The 26,201-nt window shown below is 43.4% G+C and overlaps 1 protein-coding gene and 1 long non-coding RNA gene across 2 annotated transcripts in view; one reads left to right on the plus strand and one right to left on the minus strand.

Moving 5' to 3' along the window:
• The window catches only part of PLA2R1 (phospholipase A2 receptor 1), a 112,777-nt gene extending 99,156 nt beyond the window's left edge, over positions 1–13,621 (minus strand). The window contains 1 exon segment of the mRNA XM_082464908.1: positions 13,257–13,621. Within this exon segment, the coding sequence (XP_082321034.1) occupies positions 13,257–13,371 (115 nt within the window). The 5' untranslated portion in view covers positions 13,372–13,621.
• A 52-nt stretch (positions 13,622–13,673) lies between these two features.
• The window catches only part of LOC309662438, a 30,864-nt gene continuing 18,336 nt past the window's right edge, over positions 13,674–26,201 (plus strand). Inside the window, exon 1 of the long non-coding RNA XR_014264681.1 lies at positions 13,674–13,752. This is a non-coding gene — a long non-coding RNA (uncharacterized lncRNA). The remainder of the gene's footprint in view (positions 13,753–26,201) is intronic.

Consider the following 26,201-nt stretch of genomic DNA (forward strand, 5'->3'; position numbering starts at 1 on the left):
AGATGCCCAGGACACTAGGTGAGGCCCCTCACCTAGGTACATGAGAGGCTGCAAGAGCACTGTGACAGGATAGAAACCACACAGGCCACGTGGGAATGTGGAGGAAGTAGGCATTTTGTGATATACCCCTGAGCCTCTAACCTTCGGGAGCCAGAAGAAGAGATTTGGGTGAGTTTCCTGTGGAAAAGCTGGCAGGGCCCAGCCAGGGCTTAGTGGTATCTACCTGCCCACTACCTGACTTTACCTCAAGTCGCTGGCCTGGAAGGCACCTATTACACAACAGTTATGAACATGTCCTCCCACAGGTTTTTTGAAGGTGGAAATCATGTCTGATTTCTTTTGTCCAAGTTCAGAGTGTCCTGAGCACATCGTGGAAGTTCAGTAAATGTTTGATGTTGATTAAACACGCTGGCAGCTGCTGCTTACTTAGGCTTAAGGTTGCTGGGTTACTCAGCTCAGACTGTCTGGTCAGGTCCAAGAGCTCTTTTGTTCTCCTATTCACTAAGCTCTGCTCTCACGTCTTACTTCCTGTCCATTCTTCAAAAATCTAAAGGGACATTATCAGGTTCCCTTAAAACGGCTGTGATTTAGGGCCAGGCATGTGCGGTGGGAGGGCCATAGTGGACACAGGCAGAGCCTTCTAGAGATTGGGAACACTGCAGAATGAGCCTCCTCGTGCACTGGAATGTTTCATTTTGGTAAAAGTTCTTTTTGTTTTTCTAAAGTTGCTCAGGCCAAGAAGAACTGATTTACAATAGCCAAAATCACTTAAGACACTGTTGAAAAAAGATTGTCAGTGTATTAATGGAAGCTATACTTCATGTAATAATTGATAACCTTATTTATAACCATATATTTGAGGAGTTGAATTAGTTGTCAGAAAATTGCTTTGATCACCATACATCAGAACGAAAGAGAAAGGAGTCGGGGCAGGGGGCAGAGAATGAACTGTTTAGGGAGATTTCATTTAGATCAGGAAATTTGTTTTCCTAATGAAGCCCATGTCTGTGTGGTTATTAGTAATAGTCATTCAAGATCAAATCTACCTCTCGCCAATGCAGTGTGGACTCTGAGAATTATTAACCTTCTCTCCAGCTCTCCTATTCACCTTTCCATGCCTGGGTAGAATGTTAACCTTAATTTCTGTTGTAATCTACTAATTACTTTCTAGCTAGCCCAGAGTCCCATTAATTTTTCACTAAAGGATAATTATTTTACTATAATTGTTCTGTAGTTTAGCTTCTATCTAATATAAATGTTCAAATATATCCAGCTCTGCAACTCACTGGCTGTACCATAGCCCTCTGGGCCTCAGTTCATACACCGAAGATAGGTGGGTAGACTACCTGGCTGGTGGTTGAGAGCTCTGGAATCAGACAGATCCGCCACAGACCAGACTTGTGACTTTGGGCAAATTTCTTGATCTCTGTGAGCCTTGCCTTTCCTCTTTGAACTAGGAATATGTATGATAGTCACCTCATAGGGATGTTAAGTGTATTCCATTAAATAACCCTTGCAAAGCACAACACGCGCTACCGTGGCACGGGAAGACCTCAGTAAATGTGAGTTGTAATTCACAACTCCAACAACGCAGGAGTTGTTGTTATTATTGCCATTATCATCTTTCTGGCTTCCTGGTTCTTAGTCTGCAGATCCAGCCGTAGGTCTGGTTGAACACCTGTAGAGTACTAATTTGAGCATACCCCCAAAGACTTCTAGCATTAGCACAAAAGCTCATTTTTACTTTAGATTCTGCAGCACATAGTAGGTGTAGACTTGTTTTAAACAATCCAGAAATACCATGCTATCACCTTTCATGGAGGAAAAATATTCCTCAGATAACCAGATGACAAAATCTTTGTCTCATTTGTTCAAGTACATGTGTGATTATGAATTGAGTCTTCATCTATTCATCTTCACACTGTCAACCTGTAAAGTCTATACTGCAGCTCTCTTACAAGAAAGACAAAAATGCTTGATGTTGACCAGCAGTGTATGGATGGGTAAACGAGTGGTCTGTAAGTAAATGGACGTGGAAATTATAAATCACTAAAATTTGAGGTGAATAAATAATGTTTTAAAATATCCAAATTATTAAGTGTTAAGAGAAAAGGAGTGGTAGAATCAGAGCTTCTGTAGTTTTACCACTGGTCATAAAAACACCTTTCCAAAGCAGAAGATATTAGACAAACTTAATTGCCTGCTGCTCAATTTTAGGGTGCTATCATATTTCTAAGCCCAGCTGCCTTTAGGATGTGGCTTTGGAAAAGTTCCTCAGAATGTATCATAAACAAGTAGCTCTGGCTTACCAATAACAATAAACATGCCATCTCCAAAAGAATAGTATGTCACACTAAGCTAAAAAACGGCCCAATCCCATTTTCCCATTAAGCTATAATAGAATCTGGTCCTAGCACCATTAATCTCCATAAATTCACTGAATAGAAAACAACTGTTTTCAAATAGACTATGAGGAGACCCAATATAGGTATCGATATTTGGATTATTATTATATGTGTATATGAGTCATCTCTAACAAAAGCATAATATGAAAATAAGCCACCAATCCTTAGTGTCTGTAGACAGATTTCAAAAAGGATGAAGATCAAATGTGGGAGGAATCAAGATTGATTATATATGTCAAGGACATCAGTTCTGCTTGAACACTGATTAAGTGATTAATGAAGTACTGCCAGAATTACTAAATCTCTTTGCAGTAAAATGCTATTATACTTCCCTTCATAATTATAAATTTAGGAGGTTTACCAGATTGGTTTACCAGAAGTAACTTATAAACTAATTTTCATCCTTAAAAAATAAAATAAAATCCATAGAAGATAGGGGCTCTACTTTCTACTTCTGAGTGCCTTTTGAGACGAGATCATTTTAGATCCACCCTTTGGCCCCTCAAGATGACATGTATTTCTAAGGAATAGAAGGTGAATTTATTTATTTATTTATTTATTCATTCATTCATTGAACAAGCATTCACTGGATGCTGACTATGTGGAAGGCACTGTGTAGGGTACCAGAGATAGAGGAATCATTTATCTAAATATCTGTTCTTTAAAATTATATCTATTCATTCTGGAATCATGGGAACTCTCCTAGTTAATGAAAAGAAGGGAGTTCCATCAGTTCCAAAGAAAACATTGTAACTGCACTTAAAGTAAACCCTTAAAAACAAGTGATGAAAGATAAGAAAAAGAAAATAGACCAGAATTTAAAACACTTGACTGGATCTTCAAGTGATGTCATGTGTGAGGTGGATATGGCGCCTCAGTGGCATCAGACCTTTCTGGGTGGAGAGTGTGTGTGTGTGTGTGTGGGGGGGGGTGTGGGTGTGTGTGCACGTACTGGCCCATTTTCTGGGGAGGGGACAGCAGAACAGCAGCGGAAGGAACATGGACATAGCAGAGGAGACTACCTACCCATACACCCAGAACCATGAACTTCAGCTCTGGATGGGACTGTAAAGCTCATTTAACTGAATCATTCTTACACATTTTTTTTTCCAAATCCATTTTTTTCTTAGAAGTTTTATATTGATATACTTAGTGAAAACCATATAGGTCTAACTCTATTTACATCCATTCATTTATAACCTAGAAAGCAGAAAATGAGCTGCTGTAGATTGTTGCCAAATTATTTGAAGTGGGAGACTTGAAATTTCAAACAAACATTAACTGAGCGCCTAATATGGTGGTGTGTTAGGAGCCCTGCAGATAGAAGGATATATGTGCCATAGTGTTTGCCCTCGAGGAACTGATGTTCTCCCTGGGAGTACATCATGAAGTGTACAGGAAGAACTATAACTTAATGCCAAAATACATATTGACGTAAGAGGTATAAGCACAATAAGGTGGAAGGCAGGAGTTAGAAGGGGTCACTTTGGCCTAGAAGATCAGAGAAATCAATCAATCAATCAATCACTCTCTCACAAGAACACACACACACACTTTCATTCAACAGACATTTGATAGGGACCTAATATTTGTTGCACATGGAGGTACATGGGTGAACTAGCCCAGCATGGGTGCCTGTCCTCATTACAGATGGAGGGTTCAGGTAGTGCAGGAGGTATAGACAGAGAGGTGAAGGGTTGGGCCGGGGGCACTGTGGATAGAGCAAAAGTCATCAAAGCTCAGAGGTGATGAAAATAATCAGCTCTAGGGTGACAAGAGCCTCACTATCTAAAAGCGTTTGGTGGTTGTAGAACACAAAGTTGGAAAGAGGTGGTTTGGGGCCATTTTATGAAGAGCTTAAATTTTATTCAAAAATTTGTATGTTATTCAGATAAAGGGAATTTTTGGAACAAGAGAAGGCGTGACTGAGGCTGTGGTGTGGAAGATGAATCAGGGTGGTAAATCATTCGATCAAAACATTTATTGAGCATTTTTGTGTGCCCAGCACGGTTTTAGGAGAGTAGAGGTGTGAGACAAATGTCCAAGGTCCTGTCTTGGAGGAGTTGTCACTTAGCTGGGATGAGACAGCCCACGTGCAGAATGGAGAACAGTCTGAAGACTATTGCTTTGATCCGGCAAGAGAGACAGAGGTGTCAGTTCAACTGGTGGTGATGAGAAAGGAAGGGAATGGTTAGACTCTAGTCACTAGAGAGAGAATTCGAAGAGGGAAGAAATGATAGGATTTGGTGATCGACAGAATGGGAGGATTCTGGAAAAGGTAGTTGCAATCACTTGTTTTCTGGCTTCAGGAATCCGATACACTGTCAGATGCCGGCCAATCCCTATGATACCATGAGATTGGAGAATAAAGCCTGGGGCTGCGATTAGAGTTGGAAGAGTGCCAACTGGGGGTCCCTGCAGGAAGTTCCTCTTGAGGCCCTTCCACTTCATGCTCAGCACCCCTTCTGATTGCTTCCACCCGCCTTTCAGTGTCCCCTTATCCTTTAAACAGCTACTCTTAGAACTGGCTGAGGTATGAAGTGTTACGTAAATCAGATACGATTTGAAATGTTAAGCCTCGGTGAGATGTATGTTCTTTTGATTGAAAAAAAACCAAAACACTTGAAACAAACAACGAAACAATTCCTAAAGAAATTCTCTTTTTATGGTGGATTTTAGGCAAGCAAAGGGTTTTCTGGTGTTTAATAAATAACACCATGACGGTGGCACCTAATCCAACCGACGTATAAACCGGCCTCTGGGCCCTTCCATGTTATGGGAACTGGAAGGAAAAACTCAAATGCACGGTTCACGTCAAGTGCAGTGTTTAAGACAAGCTTCCTAACAGGAAGCCCACAGCTTGCCCACTGCACTCCAATTTCAATCTCCTACTCCATTCCCCTGGGTTTAAACCTCTTCTACTCCATCTACCCACACAGCTGGTGCTGGGCTCACGCATTTCCTTCCCCGGATAATCCCTTGAATCTGTCCAGTTCCTTCCTCTTCTGACAGTATCTCAGTATCGGCATGGAAAGGGTCCAGGAAGTATGGGGAGGGCATCTCTGCCCTGAAACCAATCTAAAGTTGAGCAGCTTCTCTCTTGAGATGTATTGACATTTTCCAGCTACACAAATTCAGGTTTGTCCTGTCCAGTGACTCAGATTCAGATTTGATTGTTTTCCTTACTTAGATTACTCTGTAGCAGGAAGGGATGCTGTGTGGGGCTGAATCAAGTCCCGTTCATGGCTGAACGATGCAGAGAAGCTGGATTCTTAATATGACTTTCCAAACCAATAAGCAAGGAATTTCTGACGTTTGCAGCATGCAGCATGTGCATTGTACTTGAAAGGACAGAACAAAGTGAAAAGTGTGTTCTGTCCTCCTTGGCCATCTCTGCATGAATACTTGCATTTTTATCCCAGATCATCTGAGATTTGGTGTTTATCTCTTGACAATCTGACAGCACTTAACAAAGCCCGTGGTTTCCTAACAATTGATTTCTATAATCAACTAAAAAGTTAAGTATGTTTTAAAATATCCCCTTGTCCTGTCTCAGAACTTCTTCTCTTTCCCTGCCCTAGCATTGTCCTTGACTTTGAGCCTTCTTTATTCTCCTGCAGCTTCTGAACCTGGATAATCACCACCTCCACAGGCCCGTGGGACCCCTCTTGCTAAATCTTTTTACATGTTCTCTTCCCTTTTCTTTCTAATCTCCCCAAATCGTCACTCCAAGTTCCACGAGGCATACAATACTCTTTCTCGCACGCAGGAAAAATGAAACCTGGCTTAATCTGCTCCACCGGGCTCCAGTTTTGTCAGGATTCAAATTGCCTGTCACCAACCCCTGTGTGAAGTAGATTAACCCTTCCAGACTGTCCTCGCCACTCTGCCACTCTCATTCCCTCCCCGCCCCCCCCTCTTCGTCCATCACATTTAGCAGTAAATCTTCTGACCTCTGCAGAAAATCTTCTCTCTTTCAAAGTTCTTCGCTGTGTCTCTGTATCTTACCAGTGAATTTTTAAACTGAGTTGAAAACATTTTTCTTCCTTTTAGTTTTTAGTCTATTCCTCCATCATTTTTGTCTTTATTTAACTGGAAAGTATCTAACAGACATTCAGACATTGCTGGTGTGAAACTCATTATTCACAGCGGCTCTGTTAACATCTTATAGACTGTGCTGAAAATATACCATCTCAGTCACCAGGGAGTCTTGCTACAGAAGACCATGTTATGGCAAGAAACAATAAGACAGAACATTGTTAAACTTCCCTCAACATGTCTTCGTGTGGAAGCCCTGGGGGATATGATTCAAAGACTGTGTCACCAAAACAAACAAAAGCAGAAAACAACTCAGCCAACAACCAAACAACCCTGGAAATGATGTGACGTTATTGAAAGCAGAAGTGTTCACACTGAGCTATCCATCTTGTCTGCTTTGAGAATATACTCAAGAAAAATATGTATTAAGTGGGAGACAGAAGTGAAAACACAACCAAGGGACTTCCCTGGTGGTCCAGTGGTTAAGACTCTGCACTCCCAATGCAGGGCGCCCAGGCTCTATCCCTGATCAGGGAACTAGATCCCGTATGCCGCAACTAAGAGCCTGCATGCCGCAACTAAGAGCCTGCATGCTGCAACTAAGACCCGGTGCAGCCAAATAAATAAATAAATATTTTAAAAAAAGAAAGAAAGAAAAAGAAAACACAACCAAATCCAACTCTTAATGGTAGATATATTGTTAGTCCTTGTATTTGTTTGCTAAGGCTGCCATCAGAAAGTACCACAAACTGAGTGGCTTAAACAGAAATTTGTTGTCTCACAGATCTGGAGGTTACACGTCAAAAATCAAGGTGTCGGCTGGGTTGGCTCCTTGGAGGCCTGTGAGGGAAGGATCTGTTCCAGGCCTCTTTCCTTGGCTTGTAGATGGCTGTCTTCTCCTTGTGTCTCTTCATATCATCTACTCTCTATGCATATTTCTGTGTCCAAATTTTCCCTTCTTAGGTGGACATCAGTCCTATTAAATTAGGGCCCACCCTAACCACCTCATTGTAACTTGATTACATCTGAAAAGACCCTATCTCCAAATGAGGCCTCATTCTGAGGTATTTGGGGGGTTATGAATTCAACATCTTAATTTTGAGGGGGACACAGTTCAACTCATAACAGTCCCATGCTTCTTATTCAGCTATGTAATTCACAGAGCCCAGAGTAAAATGAAAATGTAGGGCCCTGGAGGGGACAGGGAAGTCCAGTCAATCTTCACTTCCCGTGGGCCTGTGAGGGGTTGCAACCTCCGTGGCAGAAAGCTCTGGGAACACGCTCAGTACCTGGACTGGGGACAGGTGATAGATCCCCACTCAGTCCCCACGGAACATGCAATGGTGCTGCCAACCAGGTGGGGACAGCAGCCTTGTCCTGCCCACAGATACCACTGGCCGTCCACTCCCAGGCCCTGGGCCTTCAGTTTCCCAGCCCCAAGGCAACCTGTTGCCGTGGTGGGTGGAGCACAGGAGTATGGAGGGGGAGGCTGAAAACCCACCCAAGGAAAGTGGGGAGGTGACGTGAGGAGGGCCTGAGATTTAATCTCTTGGTCTGTGCGCCATTGTCCCACAGGATTTCACACCCAAAGCACAAATTCAGAAATAAAAATTACTAAGAATTCCAAGACCCCAAACCACAGAGCATTCAACCCCAAGGGCAAGGCCCTGCTGAGCATGGAGCCCTACGAGACAGTTCTGGTCACACGCCCATAAAGACTGCCCTGTTAACTGGCCAAGGCTAACACTGTGGAAAAAAGACCTTGGCAAACCGCAGAGCACTTCTTTTAGGGCAGAACTGCTTGAGGTTGAGAGTATCTGCTTTAGTTTCTCCATCTGCACAATGGGCTTAATTAATTATAGTGCTGTCCTCATAGGATCCTGATAAGGACTACCTCAGTCACTACGACCCCTTTATAAATGTTAGTAAAAGAAAAACAAATCTTAACTTTGGACATGGGTAGTGAAAAATAGCAGCAAAATAAGACAACAATGTTTATAGTTAAATGATTACTTTGAATTTTCTGTTTATATTTTCATAACCAAAAAGGAAAGTTCTCAAGAGCGTGATGCAAAAAGCCAGAAGAAATGAAATTTTTTCATTAGCATATTTCTTTGGAACTGTAGTAGTCTGGAAAGTATAGTAAATTAGAAAGTCATGTGGCCCTGCATGAAAGCAGAAAACTCTTGTCTATTTTGTTCAGCTCTGTATCACAGAACCCAGTTTATAGGAATTCTCATAAAATTCCTCCATTTTTCTTGAATGACTTTATAAAATATTCTACCCTAAGTGACTTACTGTAGTGTTTATAAGGTGTTCTTGTGTTTGTTTCTTTTATGAACTGTAATATTTCTTTTCACTCTGATCAATGAAAAAATATAATTTATGTTCCAAGCTTTGGTTTGGAACATCTCCTAAAAGGCTTTCAAGGATAATTTCTAAAAGAAGATGGAGACAAGGGTCTATAAATGTCTCAGATACATTACTTTGATAGATCATATGAAGATTCATCACATAGGGATGAGTTCAGAAGAGGCAGAACAAAGAATTGTATCTTCAGAAATCCTGATATAAATAAGCAAATTCTTAGCTCAAGGAAGGGAAGCTGAGGGGACAACGAAACTCTGTATGGCTCAACCTTTCTGGTAATTGGCGTGGAACCCACATGGTGTAGTATCAGTTACTGTGACAACCAATAATAGGAAAAGAGGTTAGGAGCTAATGAGAAAGAGTAAAAAGGACCAGAAAAATTGGAAGTCTATGCTGACTCTCAAAGGCTCATGAGGAAAGAAGCCGGTCAGAGAAACTGGGATGAGAAAAGTATAAAGTGGAAGAGTTTCTGAAAGATGATGAACAGAGATGGAAGAAACAAGAGTCTGAGGGTTGGAGTGATTGATGGCCAGGCAGGGCAGCTAAACCAGGAGCTGATCATGCTTTTACTTAAATTCCAAATCCCCAGATTAGGAGAATGGCTCATTGCCCAGGGATATAAAAATTGCCTAGAAAAAAATCAATGGCTTTGCACATTTCGGCTCTGTGAAAATATTTACTCCTACATGTGGAAGTACAGGTTTAGAAAAGGAGGAGTTGAAGAGAGCAAGAGGCTGGCCTCCTGTTCCTCATGTCACATAATCAAGTCACATGCTCCCAGCAAACAGCGGGATAAGAATGAGCTATCTTATCAGGTCACAAGGCTGTACAGGGGTCCTCCGCATTAGTGCTTGTGGATCCGGTTCACATCCCTACTCTACAAGTTCCTGTAGGTGCAAGTTACTCAACCTGTCTTCACCTGTGAAGGAAGGGTATGCATTAATAGCACCCAGCTGGCTGTGGTGAGGGGCATTTTGACCTTTGTATCAGAAATGGGAGCTAAGGGGAAAATCTCAGGGTCACGACTCCTCCCCACTGCTGCCTCCAGGGGGTGGCTCTCACCACCCTCTTTCAGAAACCTCTCCTTCGTGGCACCCTGTCTTCATTGCTCCATACCGAGCGCACCGCCCTGGACCTCTTCCTCACATTCACTATGTCACTCCAGCAAACACCCCATTGGCCTCCCCACCCCAAGGCCTTTAACTCCCAACACTCTGGCCCAGTGTTTTCTTCAGTGCAGGCTGTGGCCCATTAATGCATCATGAAATCAAAATAGAGTGGAACATTACAAAGCAAAATAGAGTAGAACAGAGTAGAAAAGTAGCAGCACATCATATTAGGTAAGGGTGTTTTTCAATGAAACTTTTGTTTCAGACGGATATGTCTGTACTGCTCTGGACGCTCGGTTCCTTGACCCCCTCTGCTCCGAGGACCTTCTTTCACTTGTTCTCGCTTTAGTGATCACTTCTGCAACCATACCTTGGACCTGGTCACTACTGAGAATGCACCCATCTCCAAAATTCATTATTTCCATCGTATAATCACTACCCTTCCTGTTCTGCCATCTCTCTCATCTCCTTACTTTCACCCTCACTTCCCTTGGTCATTGGCCATTCAAAAGAGCCTACCTTGACCGTCTCTGAGCACTGACACAGCCGTGGGCTCCCTCCCCCCTGCTGCTGGGAAGCTGAGTGCTGTAGGGGAAGCTCTCTTACTATGTTTGTTGGGGCCATTTCACATTTATAATTTTCAGCCCTCAACGTCGCTTCAAACTTCTTTTACTTGCCCCAGTTCATTTCCTTTAGCAACCTCCACAGAGACTATGCCCACTTTTCCCCACGATGCCCTGTCCCCTTCTTTGATCTCCCCTCTACCCTCCCAGTATCTGGGGTACTTGAATGAAATTATCAAGTTTTAGCACTTGCTAAAATGAAGGCCTCAGATTTCAGAACCGCAATGAGGTCCCTTGCTATAGCAACTAGAGGTAGGAGACAGGCTGCAGACATGCCAAGTACAGTGCTGTGCACAGGGAAGTAATTGTTACAGGCCTGTCAACACGTCAAAATGGTCTGGACTGGCCAGAGGAAGAGGGCACCGTGGTGATACTGAAACAAAAGGACAATACTTGGGTAAGTACTATTATTAGTTCCATTTTTACATATGAGGAAACTGAGGCACAGAGAGCTTAAGTAACTTGCCCAAGGTCACACAGCTGGTAAATGGTACAGCCAGGATTTGAACCCAACAATCTGGTTCCAGGGCCCATGAACTTAACTACTATATGACACTGCATCTACTGATTTTTTAATACAAATTTATTGGTAAATGACTGAAAAGTCAGCACCATACTGTCCATCATCTGCCTCTCAAGACTGGGATGCTTATAATAAATAAGAGATCAATCAGTAACACATATCAAAGAAATTTTCAGATGAAAAACACTATATGTATAATCTGCCTTGTATTACTACCTATCCCTTATTAGTGGATATGAAACTGACATAGGTGCATATCTTCTCCTGGTTGCTCTGGGGATGCCAATCATGGCTAAGAGTAAGTCAATGTCGTCCAGTGAACACAGTGGCAAACGTAGGCACCCAAACACAGCTAAAAAACACTGCTGTATTTCAGCTTCTACATCTGAAAAATGGATGGCTGGAGTAGACAATGTCTCAGGTCCCTTCTAAAGCTAAGATTTTGTGTTTCCATCTTTGGACAAACAGGAAAAACCTGATTTTAAACCCATCTGGATTATACTTGAAATTCCACTGATGTGAGTGCTTGGAGTCAAGGAGGGGAGCCTGTGTGAGGATTGGAGCAATCAACGTCACACAGTCTCTGTGCTCTTTAGAAATTAGGAGCAGCATTTTCACATCTGAAGAATCTCTATGCCAACTATGTCAAATGCCTTCAGATTTGCAAACTGTCACCTGGAGGGGACAGGAGGTAGTGGTTGATTCTAACCTCATAGTGTCCTTGACTATTAAAAAGAAGGCACTGATTAGCAACTGTCTCAGCCGGGATTTGGATCTGCTACATATAGAAGGGATTAGCCCATCAGTGCTAATCCTGGCTCAGAGGATCACCAGCGCATTCTCCCTGTGTGGCTAGGTGCCAGCTTCTGTCCTCCCGGCTGCTGCCCTGTTCCAAAGAGACATTTAGTGCTCAGGCAAGACCCACATTTTAAAATGTAAAGAAATAAGCGTGGCACAGCGACTGTCAGTGGAGATGGATCACCCCATGGGGTCGCACGTGCATCTGCAGGAGCATTTTTATTGAACTGACGAAGGAGGTAAGAGGCCTCTGACCTTCGGCCACTTTAGAATAAGAATTGCTCAACCTGCCCCTGGTAAAGCCTCCTAGGAATGCTAGAGAATACAGTCCAGAGAAGATTACCTCCAAAATGTATGCATAATATGTTGAGAGGGGAAAAAAATAAACACAGACATTGGTGACATGTTCTACTCCTTCTGTCCAAGCTTATCCCCAAAGGCTGAGAGTCTGGAGGCTGCCTGGAGGCTTCTCCTGGTTTATTTAGCTTCTCTCTACCTCTTTCCTCCCTTCACACATGGGCTTTGCACTTTTGCACGCTGGTTCCTTTGCCTCAGAGGCAGCCCATACAGTCATTTACGAAAGCGGGCGATCTCTCTTTCTGCCTCTGTCCATAGCCCTTTATGAATCTTATGTACAGTAGGTGCTCAATACATGTTTGATCAGTTGATCCCGTGTACACGTGTATATGGCAGTGGTAACTCCGCAGGAACGCTCCACTCACTGGCCTGCCGTGTGCCTTGCAAAGGATCACATTTTACCCTCAGGGGTCCTATGTCTGTCACAGGCCCCACTTTTCAAAGGGGAGAAACTGAAGAGCAAAGAGGGTAACTTGCTCCAGCTCACAAGTTCATTGGGGCCACAGGGGCTCCTCTTCCCCATCTGGTCTGAGAGGCGTTAACAGAGAAGATTGTTTTCTCTCCCGAAGGGGCAGAGCGGGGAAGCCAGGCGCGGGGCCGCTCCGCAGGTGGCAGCGTACCCCCAGAGCGCTTGCTTTGGGAGGGGACAAAATGGGACATCTTTTTGCCATCATTTATCCCAGAGATGGTCCTCCCAAATACACTGCTCTAGGAAGTTTACATTTGAGACATCTCCTACCCTCCTACGCGCAGCTTGTCCCCGACCGCAGCCGAGTCAAACCGCCTGCGAGCCGAGGCCCCGCCCCACGCCGCGCCCCCGACTGAAGCCTGGAGGAAGCGGGGCAGGGAGGGGGTGCAGGGCCTGTCCCCGTGCAGGACTAGCCCATCCGCAGGGCTTTCTCCGGACGGCAGAGACGCGGGCCACCGTATAATCCCGGCCGCCCTCGCCCGCCCCAGCTTCGCCCCTTCCTCCTCTTGCCCACGCCCGCCCCCGACGTGCCCATCTGGTCCCTCTGGGCCGGGGGACACTCACCCTGCCACTCGAGAAGCCGCTCGGGGGTGAGTGCCACCGCCGCGCCCTCGGCGGAGCCCGCCGGCACCGCCAGCAGCAGCGGCAGCAGCGGTGGCAGCAGCGACAGCAGCGACATCGCTAACCACTGGGCTCGCCGGACACTGCGCCCGGCCCTGCGGTGGGGGAGGCGGGACCGCAGCCTCCTCCGCGCTCCACCCCTCCCCCAGGCCTCGCCACCCCTGCGTCCCGGAGATCCACTCCGTCACCGTCACCCCTGTCGCCACAGTGTGCGGGCACTCGGGGTTATGGGCTGGAAGGCGGAAAAGTCTAGGAGATTTTCCCCGCCCTACCCACTCCGGCTTGGAGCAGGAGGAGGAAGAGGGGGTGGACCATCTGCCCATCCCAGAAATTCCTGCCTTTGGGGTGGGGAGAGAGGAGGGGTGAGGCTGCCCCGTGCACGCTCCTCCTGCTTCCAGCCTTCTCTCTCCTTCTTGCGGAGGCCAAATAGGAGGTGGGGGTGAGCGAGTTGAGAATTTCTGGGACGGGAAGTCTGACATCTGGGTTTGCAAGCCACCCGGATTATGGTAAACACTGCGGGTTTGGCAGCAGGCAGCTTAGAGTAAACCGAGCTGCTCCGTGGACCCAGGCGCGCTGGGAGAGCTCTGGACCTCCTCTCCCCTGGAGTGTGGAGCCCGGAGATCCCTGGGGGTGCGCCGGGGTCTCCACCCTCCTCACTCCAGAGTACGCTGAAGGTTCTTCCATTGTTGAGCTCCTTTGCCATTTAAAAACTACCTCCCCCTTCCATCTCCTTGGATCCTCCTAACCCAGCAAAATAGCTGGGTTCTCCCGTGTTACAGCTGTTACTGCCTTGTCCCGCTTTATACCTAGAAAACCGGTCCAGAAAGGCAAAGTGATTTGCTCTAAGAAGAGGTTACTCCCTAACTTGGCAAAAGTTCCTCCCTAAACTAGGAAAACCCTGACTAGAATGTAGTCTTTCTAAGCGTAGTCTTTCAAATAACTAGCGGAACACTAGAAACATTCAATATTTATGAGAACAGGCTAATGTAAGATCTTTCCTAAATAGTCATTAAACAAAACATTGCTTATGACGCTAGTCATTAAAACATAAGTGGAGGGAAGAAAGCAAAAGGGAGCTTTAAAAAAATAAAAGGAAGGTGATGGAGTCTTGGAGAACCTTGCCTTTCTCAGCTGCCTGTTGGCCAAGACCAAACCAATATTTTTGAGTAACACTGTCAGCTTTAGACTGAATTTGTCCCACCAGCTCCCCAATCATATGTGGAAGTCCTAACCCCCCAAACGTAGTTGTATTTGGATATAGGAATTTTAGGAGTTAATCAAGTTTAAATGAGGTCTTAAATGTGGGGTCCTAGATAAGCTCGGCTTTATAAGAAGAGGAAGAGAGAGATCTCTCCATCCAGGCACTAGGGAAAGGCCATGTGAGGACGCAGCAAGAAGGTAGCCATCTGCAAGGCAGGTAGAGTGACCTCATCAAACCCCAAAACCTTCAGGAACTTGATCTTGGACTTTCCAGCCTCCAAAACTGTGAGAAATACATTTCTGTTGTTTAAACCACCCTGTCTCTGATATTTTGTTGAGTCAGCCCAAACAGACTAATAAAATTGTCTTAGCCTGGTTCTCCAGAAAGCAGAGCCTGGGTTGAGATCTCTGGCAGAGAGTGGGATTGAAGATCAGAGTGAAATAAGGAAGCAAGGACAGCTACTGCCTTGGCCACTGTCGTAGCAACATGCACTCAGTCCTGCAGGAACCTCGGAAGGTCTCAGAACTGTCTGTCCTGGGGAGAAGAGGAAAGGGGGAAACATTTATCCTTAGGCTGACCGTCTCTGCTGGTGAAGGTGGTCCTAGGGTTATTAACTCCTCTGCACACTTCCATAGCAGTGGTAAGCTCCAAGCTTGGTCCCATGCCTTGGCCACTGGAAAGCCCTGCGGCAGGCAGCAACAGGTGCATGGCGTGGCCAGAGGTGAGGTGCTGTCACGTTGCCCCAGAGGGAACCTGTGCAGAGCTGGCCGCTGCAGAGGTGGCTGGAGTAAGAGGTGTAGCTGAGAGAATGTGAAAAGTTCCAAAGTGTGCCCTGAGTCAATAGCATATTATTACATATAGAAGTCAGCATCCCTGCCTGAAACATGCAGAAAAAGGATGCTTTCAGCATATGAGACTATATAGACCTCAGTCATGAAGTATTTATAAATCTCTCCTGTGACTCAGCACTACATCATGTGTTATGGGAATTACCCCAAAGTATAGATGGTTCAGCCCTGTCTGAGTGGGCTGGCATCTATTGAGGCAGCTGAGTGCTATCAAAGTGGCATAATTAAGTAGGAGAGTGCAGCCTTGATATTAATCTTTGGTGAGGTGCAGTGCAGTGAACGTAAAACTGGGAGAGGCCAGGAGGGGCTAGAGTGATTGCGCAGGGCTAGATGTGTTCAGATGGGGTGAAGGGTATTTAGGAGCAAGAGGCTGTTCTAGGATGGGAAGAAGTCGTGAGAGAAAATACAAAGTCTGGAGTGAGAAACACTTGCACGGGAGGGAGTGAGTAGGCGGGCCTGGCTGAAGCAAAGGCTGGCTACTGGGCAGCCTAGCAAGCGAGGTCGGTCACTGGGACACTGGACTACCTCCCACTGGCTGTGGGATCCTGGTGAGACGTCCACCTGCTACGGGCTTCAGTTGTATCCTGTCTCTAATGGGGGGAAAAAGCCTTCCCCGACCCAGAGCAGATAATATTCCAAAGTAGCAGAGCTATGAATACGAGCAGGATAAAGAGGAGAGACCAGCCATATTTCATCTTCAAAGCAATTAGCGTAATGAAGAATGGCGATGACAGCTTCCTGGCCTACTGACACCAAATTTCCTATTCAATGATTAGAAGATTCCAATAAGGGCTCGTTTTCATCTCTTCCTGAAGTATTGTGGCTTTGAGGTGGAAATCTGTGGCAAAAACTTTTACGCCTTCAAGAAAATGATCCTTCCCCATACCCGGGTCTTGCGTCTGTTTCAGATTCAGGAGGTAAGGTAGTGTGATGGTGAAAGTAGGTGTTTTGCTACTTACCAGCCAGTTACTTAGTCTCCTTAGCCTCAGTTTCCTTCCGTGTAAGATGCAGATGGAACGATTTGCTGCTGTATTTAATGAGATAATGTTGCGCGGTGCTTGGGACAGAGTCTGGCATATTTTCAACGTCCTTCCATGGGAGCTGTGAGAGTAGGGGGAGGAAGCGGGGCAGCAAGGAGCAAAGGAGAGCTCAGGAGCGAGCTCTGCAGGGCTCTGTCCTGCTGAAATGATGTCTCCTGCCCTTTGCGGCCTGCAACACCTGCACCTGCAAGCCTTGTACATCTTCCATCATTTTGAATTAGAATTCTTTATTTATAGCTCTCACCTGAATGTAGGTTCCTTGAGGAACCCACTACATTTTCCTTCTCTTTGATTCTCCAGGGCAGCACAGTTCCTGGCACTTAGGAAATTCTCCAAAAGTCTCTGCTGAGTGCGTGAATGAAGGAGGGAAGGAAGGAAGGAGGTGGACAGGAATGTAGTGTATGGAGTCATTTGTAACTCGAGAAAAATATTAGAAACCTTAATGATGTTGAATGAAAACGGTGAAGAAGATTCAGGGATTTAAAACTTACTTAATGTGTGGGTTATGGTGAGGGTCAAGATTAACAAATGTATTTAGATCACTGTAGGAATCAGAGTCTCCGCAAGAAAGGGTGAGACCCTGATTTATAGTGATTTATAGTGAAACACTATTTACAGAGTTATGGGCAGAGTGAAGGGAACCAAAACAGGAAGGGAAAGACCTAGGTTCTAGCCAGTGCTGGAAGCTGTCATGACTGTATCAGGGCCTGAAGGAACCTGGCAGGGAACAGTTATAGGGGCCTCGTGAGAGCTGCACCTCTGCGACAGGGGCCATCTGGCAGGACAGGAGAAGAGCAATTGTTACCAAACTGGAGCCTGTCAGGGAGGAAGCTGAGAAAATGAAGAGCCTGTGCCTTCTTCTCCTGCCCTCTGATCTCTTCCAATTGGCTGACCCAGCCGGGAGTCAGTGGTCCAGGAGTCCCCAGAAGTCAGCTTTCCAGAACACAGTGCAGGGTGGAGAACTATGGACGGTGAGTCTGGAGAGACAGACAGTGACTATGAACGTGAGCATCTTCTGCCCATCTCAGTACTGGTGTGGAGGATGCAACAGAGAGCAGGGTGTGATGAGTCCTTGACCGTGCTCACAGAGTTCTGAGTCTGGGGGAGAAACAAATAGGTAAACAAGCAATCACAATAACAAACTAATGTAATAACAATTACAATGCATGTCATGATATGAGAATGTGTCTGAAACTTGACAAGTACTTAGAAGGGCCACTCATCAAAGCTTGAGGCTCAGAGAATGTGATGCCAAGAAAAAGTGGCATCCAAATTGGCACCTTGAATAGCTAGCTAACTTCAAAAGATATGAAAGGAATCAAGAGAATGAAAGGAAAAGCCACCAACTGGGACAAAATATTTGCAAATCATATACCTGATAAAGAACTTGTATCTGGAATATATAAGGAACTCTCCAACTCAATAATAAGAAAAAAAAAAAAACCAAATATCAAATGGGCAAAAGATTTGAGTAGATTCTTTACCAAAGAAGATGTACAGATGGCAAATAAATACATGAAATGATTTCCAAGACCATTAGACATTAGGGAAATACACATTTAAACCACAGTGATATACTTCTACACATCTATTAGAATGGTTAAAATTAGAAAGACTGACCACACTAAGTGGCAGCAAGGATGTGGAGAAATTGGAACTCTTACCCACTGCTGATAGGAATGTAAAATGGTGCAAACACTTTGGAAAATAGTTTGACAGTCTTTTCAAAAGTTAAAAAAAACACATATAACTACTTCGTTTCCTAGAACAAATGTGACAAAGCACCATAAACTGGGTGGCTTAAAACAACAGGAATTAGTTCTCTCACAATTTTGTAGGCCAGAAGTCCAAAATCAAAGTGTCGGCAGGATCGGTTCCATCTTGAGGGTCTGAGGGACAGTCTGTTCCATGCCTCTCAACCAGCTTCTGGTGGTTGCTGGCAATCCTTAGCGTCACTTGGCTTGTAGTACATCATCATGTGGATTTCTTCCCTTTATATCTCTCTTATAAAAACATCAGTATTGCATTTAGGGACCACTCTGATCCAGTATGACCTGATTGTAACTAATTACATCTGACTATACCCTGTTTCCAAATAAAGTCACATTCTGAGGTTCCATGTGGACATGGTTTTGGGGGGACACTATTCAATCTGGTACGACAACCATATGATTCAGCTGTTCCACCCTTAAGTGTTTACTCAAGAAAAATGAAAACACATGTCCATATAAAGTTTGTACATGAGTGTTCATAGCAGCTTTATTTGTAATAGCCCAAAAGTGGACACAACTCAGATACCCATCAACGGATGATTAGATAAATAGATTTAGGTATATCCATGCAGTGGAATCCTACTCAGCAATAAAAAGGAATGAACAGCTGATGCATGTAAAAACATGGCTGCATCTTGAAATAATTATGCTGAGTGAAAGAGCTAGGCAAAAAAGAGTACATACTTTATGATTCAATTTCCATAAAACTCTGGAAATTGTAAACTAAAATGTGACAAATAGCAGGTGAGTGGTTGCCTGGGAATAGGAATGGGGGGCTGATGGGAGAGGAGAGACTTAGCTGAGCAGAAAAATGTTCCAGAACAGAGGGAATAGAGGCAAGAGTGGACATGAGGTGTTTGAGAAGTTCTTTTAGCAGGGAGATTGGGTATTGAGGTGGGAGGTTCTAGGAACATTAGGGCTAAATAGGAAAGCTGAGATTAGGTCTTAAATCATGTTAAAAAACCTTTATGCTAGAGCCAGCAGGCAGCCATTAGGGGGTTTCATTGTGACCAGATTTATGTGTTACATTTTAGAAAAAACATTCCTGCCATAGTATGGAGAATGGACTGGGGGGGTGAGCAATTCTTAAGGGTTAAGAGGCTGCGGCAGGATCCTGGATAAAGAGATGGCTCTTGTCTGGACTAGAAAGGAGACAGTAGAAGACTGGGGAAAGTGAACACACCTTGCGAGATGTATAAGAGGAAGGATCAACAAGACTTAGGGTTTGAGCGGGTGTATTGGGGAGAAAGAGAGAGTTATCAAGAATGATGTCCCATTTCTGGCATGGCAACCTAGTGGCTTCATCCTCTGAGAAACAAGTTTGGGGAAGGAGTAGGGTTTCAGTCTGGGATATGTTGAGAGGCTGGTGAAGATGTCTAGGGGGCAGTTCCATATATGGGTATTAAAGTCAGAAAGCATAGATTTGGAAGTTATCTGTTGTTGATAATTGAAACCATGGGAGTAGATGTGATTGTTGTACGTCAAGAGAAGAGAGGAGAGGCCTGAAAAGAATCATAGGAAACAATATTTGGGGATAGCTAGAGAAACAGACTGAGAAGGAGTTAGGTGTCTGGAAGCTGGGGAAGAGTGTTTCAAGGAGAGAATCATTGACAGCTCCATATTCTCTGGAGAGATCAGTGGATTTAAGGGCAGAAATGTGCACTGGATTTGGGGACAAGGAGGGAAATTATGACCTTGGGGAGAGTGCTCCTAATGGTTGGAGGAGAAGGCACATCAGTGGTTTGGGGATGAATAGGAGCAAAGACACCAATGGTAGATGACTCTTCCCAGTAGCTGGTGGCTGTAGGGAGCAGGAGATGTAGCTGTACAGGCTGTGCGTATATGGTTGGGGATGAGGGTGAACCCGTTGCTGTTATTTCTGTTACTTTGTTATTTTTTAGATGAGAGACTTGAGCACATCTAAATGCTGATGGGAAGGATCCAGCAGAGAGGGGGAATTCAAAGATACTTACCGTTGGAAAATTCAGAGTGAGGTCCCTGAGAGGGAAGAAGTTTCCAGAGCAAAAAATGAAAGGATTCACTTTAGAAAGGAAGGTGATGCCTCCCGTTACAGCAGGAATATAGGAAATAATGGTTGTAGACACACGTAAATCTGTAAACTGAAGGTAGAGTTGAGAGTTCTCTCCTCTGCTAAGTTCTAGTTTCCCTGTGAAGTAGCAGGGGCGTTCATCTGCCAAGGATGAGTGGAGAGCTGGAGTTGGGGAGAGGAGGTGAGATTGGCTCTGACGTCCTCAGAGAGAGCTGCTGGGGAAATGTGTCCGGAAATCTGGGCATAACCAGGGGCCCAGATGTGGTCAGGGACTACGATTTTAGAGTGGATGTTTTTTTCTTAATGATGCTCAGTAGTCCAGGTACCTGCAGGGGGAAGGTGGACGCTGGGCTTCATCCAGATCGATGTCACCCCATCAGGATATTACCTACAGGGAGTTGAAGATGTTGGCAGGAGAGAAGTTGATGATGATGATGGGATCTCACAGGACGTGGCTCCGTGATCACAGGTGGGCAAGCAGAGGCAGACAGAGGGGGCTTGGGGCCATACTGCCAGTCTCAGACCCTGGGTTTGTCATCTGCTGGTTGTATGACTAGGGCAGGTTTTATCTCCAGGTGCCTTAGTTGCCCCATCTGCAAACTTGGAACAATAATAGTGCCATTTCATTGGTCTGTTATGGAGATTAAAAGAGTAAATACCTGGAAGCTGCTTAGAACAGTGACTGGCAGAGTAAACACTCAGCAAAGGTAGTTTTTATTATTGTTATTACTTACATAAAAAAAATATCTGGGGGGCAAACAAAGAATGAGGATTGATTTGGTCTCTTGCTGGGTAGAGAGAAAAGCCGTATGATAGACCTTGTTTCTTCCAAGGAGCTGCCATTTCTGGAGTGCTTGCTGTATCCACAGCGTGGTGGTGAAGAGGGAAGTCTGCCTGGGTGGGAGTCTGCTCTGTGACCTACACCAAATCACTGTGCCTCACCCAGCCTCTCTTTCCTCTCTGTAAAAAGGGAGCACTGTGTGCGCCCACCCCATAACATAATACATGCAAAACACCCAAAACCTGGCAAGTAGTGAGTGCTCCTGAGATGTAACTACGATTATTAGATAATACCCACAACGGTTACACTGTGAAGTAGGTATTATTACAGTCATTATATACTGATGAGGACACTGAGAGCTTAAATGACTTATTGTTAAAGCCTTACCCTGAACTACTCATTAACTTCACATAATAAGCTATCCCATTAAGAGGAAACTGTACTGTAGATAAAAGAGAACATTGGTTTACATAAGACATGAGTTTTCTAACCTATTTAATATGTATTTTCAGCAGCTCTCCCCCAGCCATTTATTAAACACTTCTGGATGTGTTCAAAATATTGCTTTACGTTGTGATTTAGCAGTACTGTGGTATTTTAACTAATAACACCCACAGTGACTGGAGTACTAAGGGGTAAAAACAAGTAAAAATTCATTGGGCTAAGGGCCAATTTCCATAATGAGTTAATGAACTAGTTTTTCACCTTAGTCTAGGCAGCAATTTATATCAATTTAATTCAATTAACGGCTTTCCCAGTGTGTGGTATTTAGCCAGAAAGTTCCACTCACTTGGAAGTTTTAGCTGAGCCTCTGTCTTGACTGGGTCTTCATAGGGTATCTTAAGTCTCCCCTGTCAGCACACAGCCTAATTTCTGCGTACTCATGCTCTCCTTCTGCCTCTCACACGTAACCTCGTAGAGGACGTGCAGAGGTAGCAGGCAAAGGGGCACCGTCTGTAGAGGAAAGAGGAGAGCCCTCCGGAGAGCATGTCACCAGCAACACACGTTTTCTGAAACCCAGCTGGCCCAGTGGTGCTCAGCCCTCACTGCGGTCAGAGTCCCCCGGAGACCTTTTGAAAAGCACCAATACAGAGGCCCCTACCCCCAGTCATTCTGATTCAAGGGGTCGGGGGTGGGACCCAGGCAGCAGTACTTTTTTTTTAAGCTCCCAAAGTGATTGTAACATGCAGCTGGGGTGGGGAACGTCTCCTTTCTCCCACGAAAGGGCATTGGATTCTGAATAGATGAGGGCAGGAGATAATGTCTGGCACTTGAAAAAAAAGTGAAACTGACAAGAAACCTCTCAGTTCAGGGAGAGGGGTGAGTTTTAGATGTAAAGTTTCCACTTGGCTGTGTTGTAATCACACAGGGAGGGAGAAGCAAGGTGTGGGCAGCCACAGCAGACCGGGAGACCTGGCCTGGCTGCCACGGGGTATGGGACTGCCCGACTCTAGGGGCCCCATTTGGAAACTTGTGCTACCAAAGAGCCTTCTCCAGCCGTGCATCTCTGGTTGCCACCCTGCAGGCTAGAACTTTCCAGAACTTAATGGGAAAGGCTGGTGATGGATCAATATTTATTTTACCATTTATTAATCATTTTCTATTCCATTTAATATTCCATTTAATATTCAGATATAGATATAGATATAGATATCCTAGGATATAGGATATAGATATCCTATTCGATTTAATATTCAGAAAAGTGTGTAAGGTAGTTTTTGTAATCACCAATGCGCCTTTTAAATAAAAACAGTAACAAAATAGAGGGGTGGCTGCACCTTTTGATTTCATCTAAAGGATTCCCTGATAAATCGAAGCAGAGTCTGTGGGTGTGTTCACATGTTGAAGGATTAGGTAAAGGGAGGAGGAGGAGAAAGAGAAAGCAGGGTAGAGGTGATGGGTTAAAAATTCTTCTTCCATTATTTCTCAGCTGTGTTCCTTTGGTCAAATTACATAATCTTGCTGAGTTTCCTCACTATATAAATTTAAAAAACCTACCATAAAAATTTCCAGCAGAAGAAAGAGAAAAGAAGTTGGCTTCCTGCTCAAGACACCGATTTCACTACATTCCACCCAACACACCAGAGAATTTCTGGGAAGTTGGTTTTCCTTCCACTCAGACTTGTATGGAAAGAGGTTACATTAAAGAAGGTCTTGATCCTTGTCCTCGTCCAAAAAGACGGCAGCCTTGCAATGCAATATTTTCTCCAAAAGGCAAAGAGCAGAAGATATAAATGTTGAAGCAAAAACAGGAGAGATGACAATATTCTTTTTATTTATAGTTAAAGTTGGTATTAAACATTGATTTTTTTTGATCTTCTGAGAACTGATTTATAAATCATTTTTCTATTGAAAATGTTTTGAAATGGCATTTACCCATCACACAGACGACTATTTAAAAATGGATAAGTTTATGTTGTATTTTCTTGCTTTTGCACCTTTAAAATAAGGTGCTTTTATTTTGCACTCTAAGTTAAAAGTTGTTTATTACTTTATTTGGTAATACCTAATTACAAATTTGAAAAAGAAAAAAAGAAAACCTACAATAAAAACCTACCATTCAGGGTTGTTGTAAAAAGAGAACTAACGTGAGTCGAATGCCACGCACCAGCAGGGCCACCCAGATACTCTGGGACCCACGGCCATTCTGCAGGAGGGAAAATGATCCCAATGGATCAGGGGCAGAGAGTCTATGGTGTGTTCCTACTTGTCTTATCATGTGTGCTTGGAGGGTTGGAGACTTGTCAAGTTTTATTTCTAAGGCAATTCAAAATGTTAAAGCTCAGCGTGGAAGAAAAAACAGACATGAGATAGTCATGGGGCTATGAAAAGGAACTAGACGAAGTCTTCACCTGCCCTTCTTAGGTTAAACCAGTTAAGTATTAAAGTCCAGTGTAGCTTTCTGAGAAGAAGGTATGCAAAGCTAAGTGAATAGAGCACTGAGAAGGTGGCAAACCTGTTTTATATTGCTCGGCTTCTAGAATCTTCCAAGGCATGCTGCTTAGCTTTTCCATACCTTAACAATTTTTCTAAGTTAAAACAGGGGTCATAGTGTTGTCGAATGTATGGATTTTGTAAAAGGGGAAGATATGATTGGCTAAGTGACCAGGAATTTGTGAATATAACTTAATTTTTCCTGTATTAAATCAACATATAGTTTTGTTCCTGCATAGCAGCTTTATTTTCATTTTATTACTAGAAAAAAAGCAATTTATTAACATAAGGCCGGAAACCTCAGCCTTTTAAACTAAGATTGATGGGCTAAATAACATTTTTAATATAGTCCTAGTGAATCCAGTGAATTAAAAAATTATAGGAGACCTTTATTGAGATGAAATTGACAAACAATAAACTACATAAATGTAAAATGTACAATTTAAGAATTTTTGACATATCTTTACACCCATGAAGCCGTTATCATAATCAAGAGAGTGAACATATCCATCATCCTTACTAATTCCACTGTGATGCTTGGTAAGCCCTCTCTTCTATTCCTCCCCATCCCAGACCCCAGTCAACTATAGATTTGCTTTCTGTCACTATAGATTAGCTTGAAATTTCTGGAATTTCATATAAATGAAATCATATAGTATATGCTTTTTGGGGGGTCTGGTTTCTTCACTCAATATCATTATTTGCAAATATAGCCATATTGTTGCATGCATTAAAATTTCAATTATTTTTTATTGCTGAGTCATATTCCATTGTATGGATATACTACAATCTGTTTCTCCATTTACCTAATGATAGATATTTGGGTTGTTTCTAGTATTGTGCTATTATAAATAAAGTTGCGAAGAACAGTCATGTATAAATCCTCACGTGGACACATCCTTTCATTTTTCTTGAGTAAATACCTACAAGAAGAATAACTGGATAACAGAGTAGTTATGTATTTATCTTTTTAAGAAACTACCAAATTGTTTTCCAAAGTGCTTGTACCATTTTACCTTCCCACCAGTAGTATGTGAGTTCCAGTTCCTCCATATCCTCCTCACTGTTATGGGTTGAATTCTGTCCTTCCAAAAGATGTTAAAGTCCTAATCCTCAGTACTTGTGACCTTATTTGGAAATGAGGTTTTTACAGGTGATCAAGTTAAGATGAGGTCATCGTGACATTTGGACACAGAGACAGGCATGCATACAGGGAAAATACCATGTGAAGATGAAGGCAGAGATTACGGTGATACATCTACAAGCTAAAGAATGCCAAAGAATGCCAGAAAACCACCAGAAGCTAGGAAAGGGGCATGGAACAGATCTTTCCTTCACAGCCCTCAGAAGGGACCAACCTTCTGACACTTTGACTTTGGACTTCTAGCCTCCAGAACTGTGAGACAATAAATCTTGTTGTTTAAGCCACCTAATTTGTAGTACTTTGTTATGGGAGCCCTTGGAATTTAATATTCTTGTCAACACTTGGTACGGTCAGTCTTTTAAATTTTAGCCATTCTAATAGGAGTAGAGTGATATTTCATTGTGGCTTAAATTTGCATTTCTCATACAGCATGGTGCTGTATGTAGTTAATTAGTTTATGCATTGTTATGTATTGAAATTTGCTAAGAGAGTAGATCTTAAGTGTCCGCACCCAAAAAAAAAAAAAAAGAGGTAACTATGTGAGGTGATGGATATGATAATTAACTTTATCATGGCAATCATTTCACAATGTATACATATATTGTATAATTTAAATGGATACAGTTTTGTCAATTATACCTCTATTAAAAATAAATAAATGTGCATTTCTCTAATGACTAATGACGTTGAAAATCTTTTCATGTACTTATTTGATAACCATATATCTTCTTTGGTGGAGTATCTGCTCAAATATTTTGCTCATTTTTTATTTGATTGTTTTCTTATTACTGAGGTTTGAGAGTTTTTAATATGTTGTGGATATGAGTTCTTTATCAGATATATAATTTGCAAATATTTTTCCCAGACTGTAGCTTATTTTTTCATTCTCTTAATATTGTCTTCTGAAGCACAGAAATTTTAGATTCTGATAAAGTTCACTTTATCAATTTATTCTATTATGGATCATGCTTTTGAAATCTAGTTATCTTTGCCTAATCCAAGGTCATGATGATGTTCTGTGCTTTCTTCTAAATGCTTTATATTTTAAGACTTTACTTTTAGATCTCTGGTCCATTTTGAGTTAATATTTGTTACTATGAGGTTCATTTGTTTACATG

This window comes from Balaenoptera physalus (genome assembly GCF_965194825.1).
Source record: "Balaenoptera physalus genome assembly, chromosome: 6".
Classification (NCBI taxonomy): Eukaryota; Metazoa; Chordata; class Mammalia; order Artiodactyla; family Balaenopteridae; genus Balaenoptera; species Balaenoptera physalus.